We start from the raw sequence: 13481 nt of genomic DNA on the forward strand, positions 1-13481 counted from the left end.
GGTTCCGCGATGCACAACAACGTGTGTGCTTAGTGCGATCCACGCAAACCTTCTTCATTTCTTTCGAGGACCTAAGGAGGTCAGTCGACCAAAGCGTTAGCAATACTGTTGCAGTAAATTGGCAGCAACATGACGTATATAGAATAGCTGGATAGCGCTGACTCGTATATGGTGTTCCATAAAGGGGCTGTGATGGTGCGCTATAGGTACAGTGTGGAGCAAAACTGTAAAGGTAGCCGCTCTATTTGCTGTACATCAACTCATGTACGTTGAAGCTACGGTCGGCACATAAGGTAGCTGGGTAAAGGCAGAGTCAGGCGTTTATCGGCGAAGGTAGCGTCAGCGCATGCAGGAGCTTGCACGTGTAGTCGTCACAGTGATGGCCTCTAGAAGTCTGCAATGAACTGGGAGTACTAATGGTGACTAATTATGCTTTCCAAGAGACCATGCACCATATATATTATAGTAGAAAACAGCTGTGTTAATTTGTCTGTCACTGTAACAAAGATCCAGGACAAATTCGGAAACAGCTGCAATTGGAAGAATTGAGCTATGAATTCGATGATTAAGTACATTTTCTAAGCGATCCATTCTTCCAGGCTGGCTAAGATCGCTGATGAGAAAGATGCTAACGCATTTTGACGTTACTTCGTGCTGTTACGCAATGCTGCAAGTAACTCCCGAACATGTGCCGACGGTTTGTCTGATGGAGTGCCCTTGCTCTCCTCCGTTGTCGCCTCTGAAGCGCTTTCGGTTTCGTCGAGACCTGAGGAAGTCCCGCTTTGGCGCTCGGGCGCACTTTTTTCTCTATTCCGTATTAACCAGGTGCGTCAGAGTGGCAGGAGAACACTTTCGAGCACTGTCGACCTGTATGGCAAAACCTGTAGAGCTGACTGCTGGGTGTGGCAAGAGTGCGCGCGCAAGAGGCAGAGCGCTGAACGGGCGCTGAGCCGGGACCACGAGGCGGCGGCGGCAGGAGGAATCCGGCAGGTAGGTGGCGCGCTTCCAAGAAGGGCCCCTCGCCCGCCGGCTGCTGCCATACGAGAGGGGGGGGTGGGGGTGGGGGGGATACGAGAGAGCGAGCCTGCCGGGCTGGCATCCCGTCGAGCCAGTGCGCTCGAAGGCGGAGTCTCCAAGACGTGACCCAGGAGGAGAGGAGAGAGCTTCCTCCGCCAAATTACAGCGTTCGACGACGAGCCAGAGTGCGTGGAAGGTGCGTTCGGCCGGCCAGCTAGCTTCGGCGGCCTTCTTTGTCGTGGTGCTTCGCCGATGACCCAATGTTCCCGGCTTGGCGCAGTGCCATGAGGACTCGGTGGAACTGCGGTGCCGTTGGCTGATCAGGCGGCAGCCGCGGCCCAGAATCGGCAGCGACCACCACGCAAGGATACGGCCGGTCGGCGTCATCGTCGTGCTCAGTGTGCCCCCACCCCCGTGCGTTGCTTCGAAACACGCGCTCTAGCCCGCGATTGGAGAACCGGCGAACGACGACACGATGAAGACAGCGTCGGGCGCGTTGGCTCTGCTCGGATGCGTGCTGGCTTCGATGCTGCAGTCAGGTGAGTCCCGGATCAACGGCAGGTGCGCGGGCGCCTCTGAAGCCACGGGCTGCGGGACGCACATTCTTGGCCCTGCACCCGGATTGGCCGAACGGCCGTCCCTTCTTTGCAACCTGCGCGGACCGCTCCTGGACCGCGCGCATTTGGAACGTGAGACGCAGAGAACATCCCAATCAGCTCCAGACAGCGTTCATGAGGCAGTCGAATGAGCAAGGACATGCAAATCTGCGATCACCAACTCTTACCACAGCTGATTTAAAGTTGTACAAAGGACACCTAACTCATGAACGGGGGTTCACAGAGCTGCCAATTGATCGACGGCTCGTAGGAAGGCCGTTGGCCAACTGTAACAGCCTATGAAATTATACTAAAAGTGACAGGAAATGTCTAATTGATGAGATTTCTGAATTGTGGGTTCAGGATGATAAATGTAGGCTTGTAACTTAAATCGACACCCTAATGAGTTTTCTCACGCGAATGCAACCTTCTATAAGCTTACTTTTGTTCTTGTTTTTATTTTTGCTGGTTATTTACGTAACTCATTATTGTCATCAGGTCAATGGAACCTGCATTTGTGATTTTCTCTGCTTCGCTACATATCGATGCTCACCATTGTGGACGTTCAGTCTGACCACTCGAAGCTTTAGAAGCCGTCCACAATGGTCGATTTCTCATGCGGCGAAATGTGCAACCTAAAAATGCTCGATAACCAATAGCGTATGGTATTTGCATCAGTCATTGCTGCTTAACTCTAGAAGCATTACCTACATTCGCATATATGAAAAACAGATATGCTTAGGCAGGGGTTGCGGGACATAATACGGACATTTAGGATTGCAGTACTCTAATGTGTGGCGGCCGTCTTTACCCCAAAGCAATGTCCTGAAGCCATGTGTCTGTGGTCGATGACCTTTAGTTATTGGCGTTATTCTGCATTATCGGCCCCGAATGAAACGTTAATAAGCGGAATTGTGCGCGAGCACACCGGAGCTTTTCACGTGTCACCCCCACATCACTTGAGGCAGCATGCATAGCCGTTGAGATGGAATACTTAATCGAGTGTCCTATGCGTAGACAGTAATTTAAAAAAGAAGAAAAAGCCTGAAACGATGGCTGTGGTTTCTCATGTAAATTCTGCTTTCTTTCTGGCTCCGTGGCTGTATACAGGGGTAGTTGGGAGACCCGTTTTCATGGAGTACCGAGTGAACGTTTTTAAATACGGACACGCAGTTCCTCCTTCGTAACATCTGCGAGAGAAAACAAGTACCCTCTTTGCATAACCTTCAGATCGGTAGTTTTTATGCAGTGAAGCGGGCAGAAGGTATAACAGGCTAAACATGAATGCATGATAGGTTATTTCGAAATCAACGAGGCTACTTGCTTTAATAATCGTATTTTTCCGGCTCGAAATTGCCCAGGTGTTCACCGCGAAGGGAGGTGGTTATGATTTCAGTGCCATTTTAAGTGATGGGGTTTATTTGTTATTCCTACATTTCCTTCTCTTTCATACGTGCTCCCCCGACCACCATCACCGCGGTTGCAGTGAATATTGAGACATAAGTAGTCTTAAGAAGCAGCCTCCACTCGAATGTTGCACAGACTATGCTTGCACTGCATCGACGACAATATTGCGTAAACAACGGATCGGCTGTGCTAGCACTCAATCAACTCTTTGTGCGATGCGAAAAACGTTTGTTTGTTGTGCCTCAAGATCTGAGGCCACCACTATCTTTGTGACGGACTCAGATGCTGGGTACGTTAAAGTACACGTTGCATATCTATAGGGTGTGTATATATGCTGTTTCAAGTACGAAGTTCTACAAGGTTTTATGGCTCGGAGACTCAAGAACAGTTTCAATTTTGCCAGTTTCAAAAAAAAAGCAGAATGACTGCATCATGTACACTGTACCCGTGAAGATGATACCATGTACAGCGCTTCAAACGCGAGAGGTTCACAGGAAGGTTGAGGCTTGAAGTGGTCAAAAGGGATCAAAAACAGGATGCCGTTGAAGCGAATGTTTTGATAAGGGGAGCTGCTGAAACGTTAGCTACTGCGACATCCTTTATTTGACCCCTGCTGTGGAGTGATAGCTTCGCAGGAATTATTACGCTTTAGCGTAACAACACTGTTGATACTCGAACAAGTAATTGTTGAACCGGTGGCAGTGCTTGTGCACTGCCACCGGTTCAACAGATAACGAGATATAGTACATTCGCCGTATTTTCAGTTGTTGATATATATATATATATATATATATATATATATATATATATATATATATATAATGTGTGCGTGTGTGGGGGGGGGGGGGTGTTTTGTAAGTGATTCGCAGTGATACGTGACTGGAACACAGTTATTATTTCAGTCCCTTCGTGTTGCTGATAACTTTGGTCAGCGTATTGGTGAGGAATCGTTTACCATGACGAAACGAAAATTTATAACGCTCGACATACAAAATTGTGATCTAATTTCCAGCTAAATCCGCTGCCTAGTAAGCATAACCAGAAGGCTTCCATTTTGGTTACCTTGTATTTAGTTCACTGAAATAGACAAAGTATGCACATAAAGGAAAACGTGCAAGAATAAAACTTTATCTAATGATCTTCCGTTGTTTACGTTGCGCCGTGTAGTATACTGACTGGTGCCGCGGTTCAGATGTGAATGACCCAAATTACAGAAGTGCCCTCCCGTGGAAAGCAAGCACGCAGTCTTATCCAATGCGTGTGTCGATGTACGCAGTACATGATAAGGTTGCACTGCCGCCCAAGGGCCTAGCTATATTCGGTCTACTGAAACGCGCAGTGGTTGTGGTGTTCTGTGATAGATCCAACAAGTAGCATTTGCAAGATCCACCTAATTTCATCAAAGCTAGCCACCTTTCCTGCCCGGCTGTTGGCGATACCATTTCTTATTGACAACAAAATTATTATTGCACAAGGTGTCCGAATAGGTAACTTTTCTTGCAATAAACGAGTCATCTTGAATATGAACCGGCGCGACAGGTAGCAGTAGTACTACTACTATTAGCAGTAGTGTTAGCAGTAGTTGTAGCAGGAGCGGTAGTAAGCTAGCACCGGTCAGCAGCGATCCCAGCAGCGGTCAGGATTATTCTTCGTCGCCAGTATACTTCCAAGAAACTTCTTTCCTTACCTATGGTTTCTTCTTTTGGTATCATGAAACTCAGCAGTGGGCGCCGTCGCGTAGATGGCAAAGTAGTTTTTGTGTCGTTATACTAAATCTTCTATTTACACTGAAGGAAATTTTTCTTAAGAGATTTTGGAGAATCCTTGTTTGTTGGTGCATGGTTTTGGTCAGGGCTTAAAGTCTCCCTTGATTGGAGGGGGGGGCCCTCAGAGGGTGGCGACCTATATACATACATACACACATACATACAGCCCCTCCGGGGGGGGGGGGGCAGGGGGGACCGGGCCCCCCCGAGCCCCCCCTGACTTTAAGCCCTGGTTTTGGTTCGAGATAGCTTTAACAACGCGAAGACAGGAACAAAGCACTCAAACATCAAACCAGGGGTAGCAGTAAAACGGTTAAAAAGGGACGAGCAAACTGGGCTTGTGACATAGTGATGCAGCGATGTGCATAGACGGGGTTGTCAGATATTAATACCTTTCCTCGGCGTGATGCTTACGACAGGATTAAAAGTAAGTATTGACGGCGTCGCGTCGGACGCTTGCTTGGATTAGTTATAAAATGAGGAATAACACTACATCAGAAAGGCAGGTGCCTTTCGTAAGCAGCTTCGAAGCATCGTTTAGGATAAAAAGAATTCTGTACCTCATCAATTGCACGACCACCTGCAGTAGCGCGTCGATACCGCCTGCATCATCCTTCTATACAGTAACGGTGCTCCGCTAAATTCCTTATCTGAAGAAACTCTCAAGGCCCCAGGCACGAAGCCATTAGCGACAAGTTGGTCCTTATAATGGCCAACCGGATCCCGTGCATGGAGAACGAGGAAGTGCCGGCCTGGTCATGCTATATATAGCGGCCTTATACTTTTCAATGTCTGATGAGATTGACTTCGTTTACCAGCCATCTGATCAAAACCGGCAGGCTGAAGACGGCGAGAGAAAAAAAAAAAGACGTAGCGCATAATCTCTGGCGACTACCGGCAAAACCAGTCCATGCTATCTTTCGCAGGCTATACGCTTGCAGGCATCCTCTCGGAATAGGCAAACTCTTTCACATTTATACCGCGTTGCTAAAACAAAAAAAAAAAGACAAAGGCACCACCTGCATGAGAATGAGCCGAGGAACGGAACATCTTTTGATTCCTAGTTGATGCATGGCAGTCACGCAGTACCAGAAGCCACAGAAGCCGCTCTGGTAATCCACAATGACGCACCTCGCGGTCTCCTAATCCGAGCACCGTTTGCTCAAAAACTCTCGAGAGTGTTTTTTTTTTTCGCAATCGGCCGAATCCCTCTTTCCGCTTCAAGGCTTCGCGTTTCTCCAACTCGAGGCTACGTTACTCCCATTTGATTAGGCGCGTTCTTGACGGCAGCGCGCCGAAGTGCCGGTGTCGCTGCAGCGGAGCGCCGCTCGTTCCAGGAAAACTGGTCGCTTGCGTTGGTCGTGCCTGTCGCCGGCTGCTGCAGCGGCGGCACGTCGACGACGAGGAAGGGGGGCGAGGCCCACAGATACAAGAGCGGCGGCGACCTTTCGACCCGGCGCTGTTTCCGTTGGCGTCTCAGGCGCAGGCGTCACGTGCGGCAGTGCGCCGTCGCCTGGGCGCGCGCCATCGGTGATCATTATATAGTCGGAAAGAAACAAAAACCAGAAATAGGTAGATACGTGGTGTTGCAAGTGCCCCCGCGCGCTCTTCCAGCTTCTCCTAATTTGCATGCACGGCTGCTGCTGAACGTCGGCGACGGACGAAAAAATAGCGGCATTCGAAAACGGTCGTCGCTGCCCGTAGTACCGCTTGTGCAGCGTCTGTGTCGTCTGTCCACACTGTCCTGCGACCTTCGTCGTTCGTGTAGGCGCGCCGATGGGTATCTGCGAACAAGGCACTAAATGGAATCATGTTCAGCGGGTCGATGTGCATCATGCACTTCGGTTTGCGCAACGCCTCGCAGTCGGCGGAGCCATGTCTAAACAGGAAAGAGGACATTTTCTTTGCAGCACAATAACAAGTGTTGCGCTCAGCGACAAGAGAGAAGTTACTCGCTACCCTATGCCATAGGCGGTGTCGCCAGATAAATATTTGCAGACTACACTACGAAAGAAACAAAAACACAAATTTGACTGGTTATGGGTTGCGCTTATTGAATACCGGGACATGACAGAGGTACGCAGAAAAAACACAAACGTTGTCTGTGTGCCTCGCTGTATCTCAAAACCAGTATACATTTCCATCTGGTAAAAAAAAAAAAAAACATTCTTGAAGTCTTCAAAAAAACACATGCTTCTTATAGGACTAAAAATGTGTATCCGTTACGAAAATATTACGCATTAAATCAAGGGCTCTTGTTTGGCGTTTTCAATGAAATGTTTCCTTTTTTTACAGCTATCGCTTTAAGTTGAAAATTGTACTTTTTTATACAGCATGCGTTGGTGCATTGCTGTACGGTGCAGTGTCCAGTGGCACGTCTGCGTTTTTATCCAGCATTTACACTAATGCACACAGTTTGCAACTCTCATGATCGCGCGATGAATCCGATTTCCTTCAACCTACGCTTGTTGCACACCTTCCAGCCAAGCGATCTAACTTATTTTACAATGTGTTTCACTAATATGTCAATCCCTTCGTGCTCTTGTCTCGATGATTATACGAGCTGCGGCAATTGGCGTAACCAGATGGGGCAGGGGGGAGGCTTCAACTACACCCCCCCCCCCCCTCATATACGGAGCTAGCGAAAGAAGCGGCCCCGAAAGAATTTTGCACGGAGTTATAGACATATGCGCAAGTAGACGACAGAGACGTTTGACGTTTCTTCGGTGCATTAATATTACTGCGGAGATGGCTCGAAGAGGGGATTAAAGTAGAACAGTTAGGTGCGCATGAAAGCTATTGTAATGCGGCGGAATCTGAGGTACCGATTGCAATTTATACTCAGCGGTGCCAGCGATAACACTGTTACCGCGTATCTCGCCAAAGATTAAGCTTTGTTCATCATTGTTAACAGTTGTGTGAAACAGCAACAAGTGTCTGAGGAAAACTTCCTCTCTTTTCTGCCCTCTCTTCCGTTTCTTATTTTCAAAAGGGTATATATGTGAGCAAGCAAGATATCCCTTCAGCTGGCAGCCAGTCACCGTCCTTCTTTCCTCTCTTGCCTGCGTAATTTTAGCGCTGTTTAAAAAAATACCGATTATAGCTCGCTCACGCACCCTTTTAAGCTTTGTACGTGAAGCGCCAATACAACGCCGTCTTTACAACGCCTCGGACATTTCAAACTAAATATATCCAATCAACAATAAGCATTCAAATTCGAGGAACTGTATATGCATGGAGGCGACTTGTAACTTTGGTTTTTCTCAACGTTTGGACGATCCCCGAAAAAGGATGGTCGCATGAATTTTGAAACCACCTTTGCGCGCTCCGAGTTATTTTTTACAGAGCTACGATTTTTACCATATCTATACGAAAAGGGATCAACTTAAATTGAGGACGACAAAGCAGCCATGAAAAAAAAAAATGATAGGTGTAGCATTAAGGGACAAAAAGAGAGCAGAGTGGGTGAGGGGGAAAACGTGTGTTAAGCACATCTTAGTCGAAATCAATAAGAAATGGGCATGGGCAGGGTACGTTGCGAGAAGGCAAGATAACAGCTGGTTATTGAGAGTAACAGAGTGGATTCCAAGAGAAGGCAAGCGCGCGAGGGAGAGGCAGCAAGTTAGGTGGGCAGATGAGATTAAGAAGTTTACGGGAATAACGGGGCTGCAGCAATTACAGAACCGGGTTAATTGTAGAAACATGGCAGAGGCATTTGCCCTGCAGTAGGCGTAGTCAGGCTGATGATGATGATACATAACTTTCCTTTTTAAGCTCTTAGAAATCTTCATACACCGAGAAATACTTCAGAGCCAGTAAAAATCTTTCCTGGGGAGTCATTGAGATTTCACTCTTTCTGTTCCACGAACGGCGGCTTTTGCATCTTTCGCGAGAGCAAATACCACACAAACGGCGTGAGCGAGTCCTTGAAGTGAATTGCTTCCCGAGTTCTCGCGCGATGGCCCTCGTCGGTGATGGCAGTCCCGTGTGCAAGAACGAAAAGGCGTTTCGGGATCCAGAGAAGTGACTTCGTTAACGACGCAGACCTGTTTTCTTATTTCTCTCATTTCGCGGCGTTGCGAGCGTATATGCGCAGCCATAGGCGCTATCAGTAATAACGTTCATTTCTTTTCTTTTTAGTTGTCTTGTTACGTCATGTGTATCCTCCAAATGTGCAGCCATGGACGAGCACTTGCATCACGCCGTGTATACCAGTCGGCCTTGTATTTCTTGATTTTCCTTTCGCTGTATTAGCCTCACCGGTGAGACGTCGTTATGGTTGTGGTGAAGTCATTTGCGAAGTAATGCTTAGAAGACAATTGTGGGGGACTTGTTTCTTCTTATAACTATACTACAGCAATTATATGTAAATAATAATAACTGTTCGGCTTTAACGTCCCAAAACCACGATATGATTGAGAGACGCTGTAGTGGAGGTCTCCGGAAATTTCGACCACCTGGGGTTCTTTAAGGTGCACGTAAATCTAAGTACACGGGCCTCAAACATTTTCGCCTCCATCGAAAATGCAGCCGCCGCGGCCGGGACTCGATCCCGTGACCTTCGGGTCAGCAGTCGAGCGCCGTAACCACTAGACCACCGTGGCGGGGCTGATTGAGAGCAAGTGAATGGCTAATGCGTACGTGGGCGGTAGATTGCGCGATTCCGGCAATAAGCGCTCAAAAAGGCGTAAACTATATTTGCACCGACAAGAGAAAACGCATTTTTTTACTAATAGCAAACGTTTACAGATTACACATTGCACTGTAAATCGATACGGGGCACGTATTGCAACTTACAAATAGAAACTCGAGACTTTGCGAGGCACGTCAGTCTAGAAGAAATTTGATGCTGGCATAATTACGTTTAAAAAAGTGAGCTACCAAACTGTGCTACTAGGTGCGACAATACTCCAAATACATTTGTCCTTCGATGCATAGGGTCATTTCCTTGTGTTTTGTTTTTTGGAATTTCTAAGTGGATGTGCCTTGAGAAATGAAAGAAAAGTCAAGTGAGTTAACTTCCCTTATGACTTGACTTGAAAGTTAAGTGCAGTAACTGTAATACTTAGTTACTCATTCGTTTCGATATCTCGTGCGAGTCGTGTGTGCATTATATATATATATATATATATATATATATATATTGTTACGAAGTTATAAGAGAGAGAGAGAGAGAGGAGTCTGCTGGTGCTGGCTTCATGTTGGCGCTTTCTGTGAAATATACTTCCTGACCAGGACATAACGTTCTCCTTGGGACATCTGGATGAAGGAGAAAAAGACCAAAAAAAAAAAAAGAAAAACAGAGAGACGTTGTTTAACAGCCGTCTAAAACGCCGTGGCAATTGTCGTCGGGAGACTATGTGCAAGCAAGGTCTATACATAATGCATTACTCACACTCAAGCAGCAGACGTGCTTCCATGGATGGTAGTGGCAGCATGATGGCGGAAAACGGCTCTAAAAGTCACCGAAGTGTATATCCGCGGTGCGTCTCTTGAAAATGACGCTAAGCGAATCTCGATAGGCAAGCTCGCAACTTGTTGCGGCTCTCCGCGGCCGGCGGACGCGCTATTCGTGCCTTCGCAAGCTAGCCGCGTGCGCAGGCGGTGGAACCGTCGCGTCGTACGCCCAGTCGGGCGTCACGGTCGCAGCGCGCCGCATCGGGGTCACCCAGATTTCCGCCGTGCCGTTGTCGTCTCGTCCGTCGTCCCAAGGGGCGCTCGCAGGACCCGCATACGTGTGCGGCGACCGGGAGTGGCGAACGCCTGTTCCGCCCGGCCGTCTTGCTTTTCGGGGAACAAGGTCCGCCGCGTTCACGCGGCCCTGACTTCTGCGACTGCGTGCCGGCGGGCATGACGCCGAGGGTGGGACAGCTTTGTTCCGATAAGAGTGTAAATAATTACGCTACGATTGAAGCGGCTACACGGGGGTATGGTGCTTGACCGCCGGCTCAAGTTGGCCGCGACACGCGTCGCGCCTTCGTGGGCGTGAGTATATAGACGTGCCTTGTCCTGATGAAAGGTATCTCTGGCAGCCGCCTGCTACCGAATTATACACCGTGACTCGTGTGCTTCAGCCTGAAGGAACTGCGGCATAGTTCCGTACATTCAAACGACGTTCTTTGAATGCGGCTTTTCGGCGGAGCCGGATGTATCGCATAATAGAAACCGTCCGGCGTCTCGTAAGAGTACGCATTTTGATACAGACCGTACAGAGGTAAAAGCACAGCCATGGGCAGACATCGTGCAAGATGGGGGGGGGGAGTAGCCGTTTCTATCTGCTGTAAGAATACTTAATTTTTCGCTGTAGGCGAAATGCTAGAGGCCCGTGGGCTTATATTTAGGTGCATGTTAAAGGACCACAGGTGGTCGAAGTTTCCGGAGCCCTCCGCTGTACAGCGTGCCTCATTATCATGTCGTGGTTTTTGCACGTAAAACCCCATATATTATTATTGTTTAATAACTTTCGTGAAAAGATAAATTATTTACTGCCGGGCGAAGGTTAGATCGAGACTGCATTCTCTAGCCTACTCCTCTATACACTAGAAATGTTAAAAAAAACAGAAATGTAAATATTAAGGGTTACGGCGGACACTAAAGGCGGTGGTGAGGAATTCTGCGTCACTGCTAAATGTGCAAGACTATTAGTTAGACGTAAAACACGCACACACACACACACACACACACACACACACACACACACACACACACACACACACACACACACACACACACACACACACACACACACACACACACACACACACGCACGCACACGCACGCACGCATGGAAGTTCTGTTATACTTCAGTGTTGCGCATTTATGACACGCGCTTGAGTGGTCTAAAGTACGAAATAAAGGTTTTCGATATCGGTCGGCTCCCGACGAGTGCAAGACGTGATGTAATGCAGCGCCTGATGCTTTCGCACATGTGTAAGGCATGTATAGTAAATGTTCAGGCACCCTCGGGCATTTGGATATAGCCGTCATCAGATTTTATCACACGCCTTTGAAATGCGTATATCTATATAGCGCCAGGTAAAAGCAAAACACCGGTAATTTCAGCACACAGAGTGGAAGTATATGTTTGCGTGTGCAGGTAAGAAGAGAGGAGCTGTGAAGAACAAGTGCACCCTCGGAAAATAGCATCAGCATTAATGTCACCGGCGAAGAGGAAGTTATATTGGAGAGATACTTTCTTCTCGTGTATGTGCGCTATCAGCATTCGAATAATGCCAACGTGATACTTGGATGAACTGGTCCATCGCTATACATATCCCCACAGAAAATCTATTGAGTCCGTCCTATTTCTCGGCGTCTCCTCACTGCATAACAAAATAACGTTTTGCCAACGAAAGTTGTGCCATCTTCTGGGTCACGACAGCCATATGACCGATAGCATGTGAAGGGCTCAAGCGCGAAAAAACCCGACCTGAGAGGCTCGATACTGCCGAACACCGAGACTGTCCGCGTTCTGGTCGGTGATTCCAGAACGGAGGGGTACTTCCCGCGCTACTCACTGGGCGAGTGGGCGTCGTGGGCTCGCGCATCCAGAATGGGCATTGCCCGCTGGCCACGCGCATATCGGGGACGCAAATATGGGCCATATCTCGCACGCGCTGCCGACCGCCGCTTGCTTTTTCTTTTTTTCGCGATTCCTTGTGACTGGTTGCCGCGGTCGGCGCAACGACTCCTTGGCAATGCGCGCGGGTCTTCCCAGCTCGTCAGTCGGCGTTGACCTCGTTCGCTGTTGGGATGTGGGCCGCCGGGCGCCCGGCGTGAAGCGCCTGCTCGGGTAGTTAGCGCGGTTGGTCAGGTTTAAATTGCCCCCTGGGAACGGGAGCCGCCGGCCGTTATACACACTGTACGCCCCACATGCAGCGCCCCTGTGCGCGAAGCGATTCGCGTTCGGCACGCGATGCACATTATAAGGCGGAGAGAAAACAACGGTAGCGGCCATCTGTAACGCGGTGCCGCCGAGATGTTGAGAGTGTGTCTTGCGGTCCAGGAAACGCCGTCCAAGCGCGAGGCCTAAAAACGGGCGGCCTCGGTGATTTGGAAATGCTTGTGCATGAGTCGCTCGACCCAGAGAGGGGAGTTCAAGGATCCCGGATCTCAGCTGTGCCAAATACAAAATGTAGAATACGCCCACAGTTGGCAGAGTGGTTCTCGCGGTGCGTTATATGTTCACATGTCATTGGCTCTTGCGTTGCCCTGTCCGCTGCCGTAACGAGCCTATATATAGCAAAGGAGGACAGCTTCATCCTGGAGGAAACTCGTTTATAACATTGCGCAAACGCTGGGCTCGAAACGCGCTTTGCAATTCAACTCGAAAATTAGCCGCTCAGTCATGCATCCTGCAAGCTCTGCGCCTCTTGTATTCGAATTGAGTCGCCTCAGTGGTATAACCGCATAAGAGTACAAAAAGGAGAGTGAACCGCGCTGACGTCTATCAGGGGGCTGGTCACTTCTGTGCCGTTGCAACCTTTTGACGGACGTCCACCCTTTAGTCCAAGAGCTCGTTCTCACTACACTTGCCTTGCTGTTTAGTAAAAAATAAAATAAGTAAATAGTACATTCTGCAGTTCACAAGACTGGATTAACTGACTCTAAGTAAATTACTGGAACTGACAATCTTTGCTCTCCAGGGCTGATTATATGGTTTTTCACCGACGTGAAATGTAAAAAAAGAATGATT

The 13481-nt window shown here is 48.6% G+C and overlaps 1 protein-coding gene across 1 annotated transcript in view; it reads left to right on the top strand.

The window, feature by feature from the left end:
* Positions 1–1137: 1137 nt before the first annotated feature.
* The window catches only part of LOC119403696 (tyrosine kinase receptor Cad96Ca), a 101177-nt gene continuing 88833 nt past the window's right edge, over positions 1138–13481 (top strand). Inside the window, exon 1 of the mRNA XM_037670594.2 lies at positions 1138–1556. Within this exon, the coding sequence (XP_037526522.1) occupies positions 1493–1556 (64 nt within the window). The 5' untranslated portion in view covers positions 1138–1492. The remainder of the gene's footprint in view (positions 1557–13481) is intronic.

This window comes from Rhipicephalus sanguineus, chromosome 1 (genome assembly GCF_013339695.2).
Source record: "Rhipicephalus sanguineus isolate Rsan-2018 chromosome 1, BIME_Rsan_1.4, whole genome shotgun sequence".
NCBI lineage: Eukaryota > Metazoa > Arthropoda > Arachnida > Ixodida > Ixodidae > Rhipicephalus > Rhipicephalus sanguineus.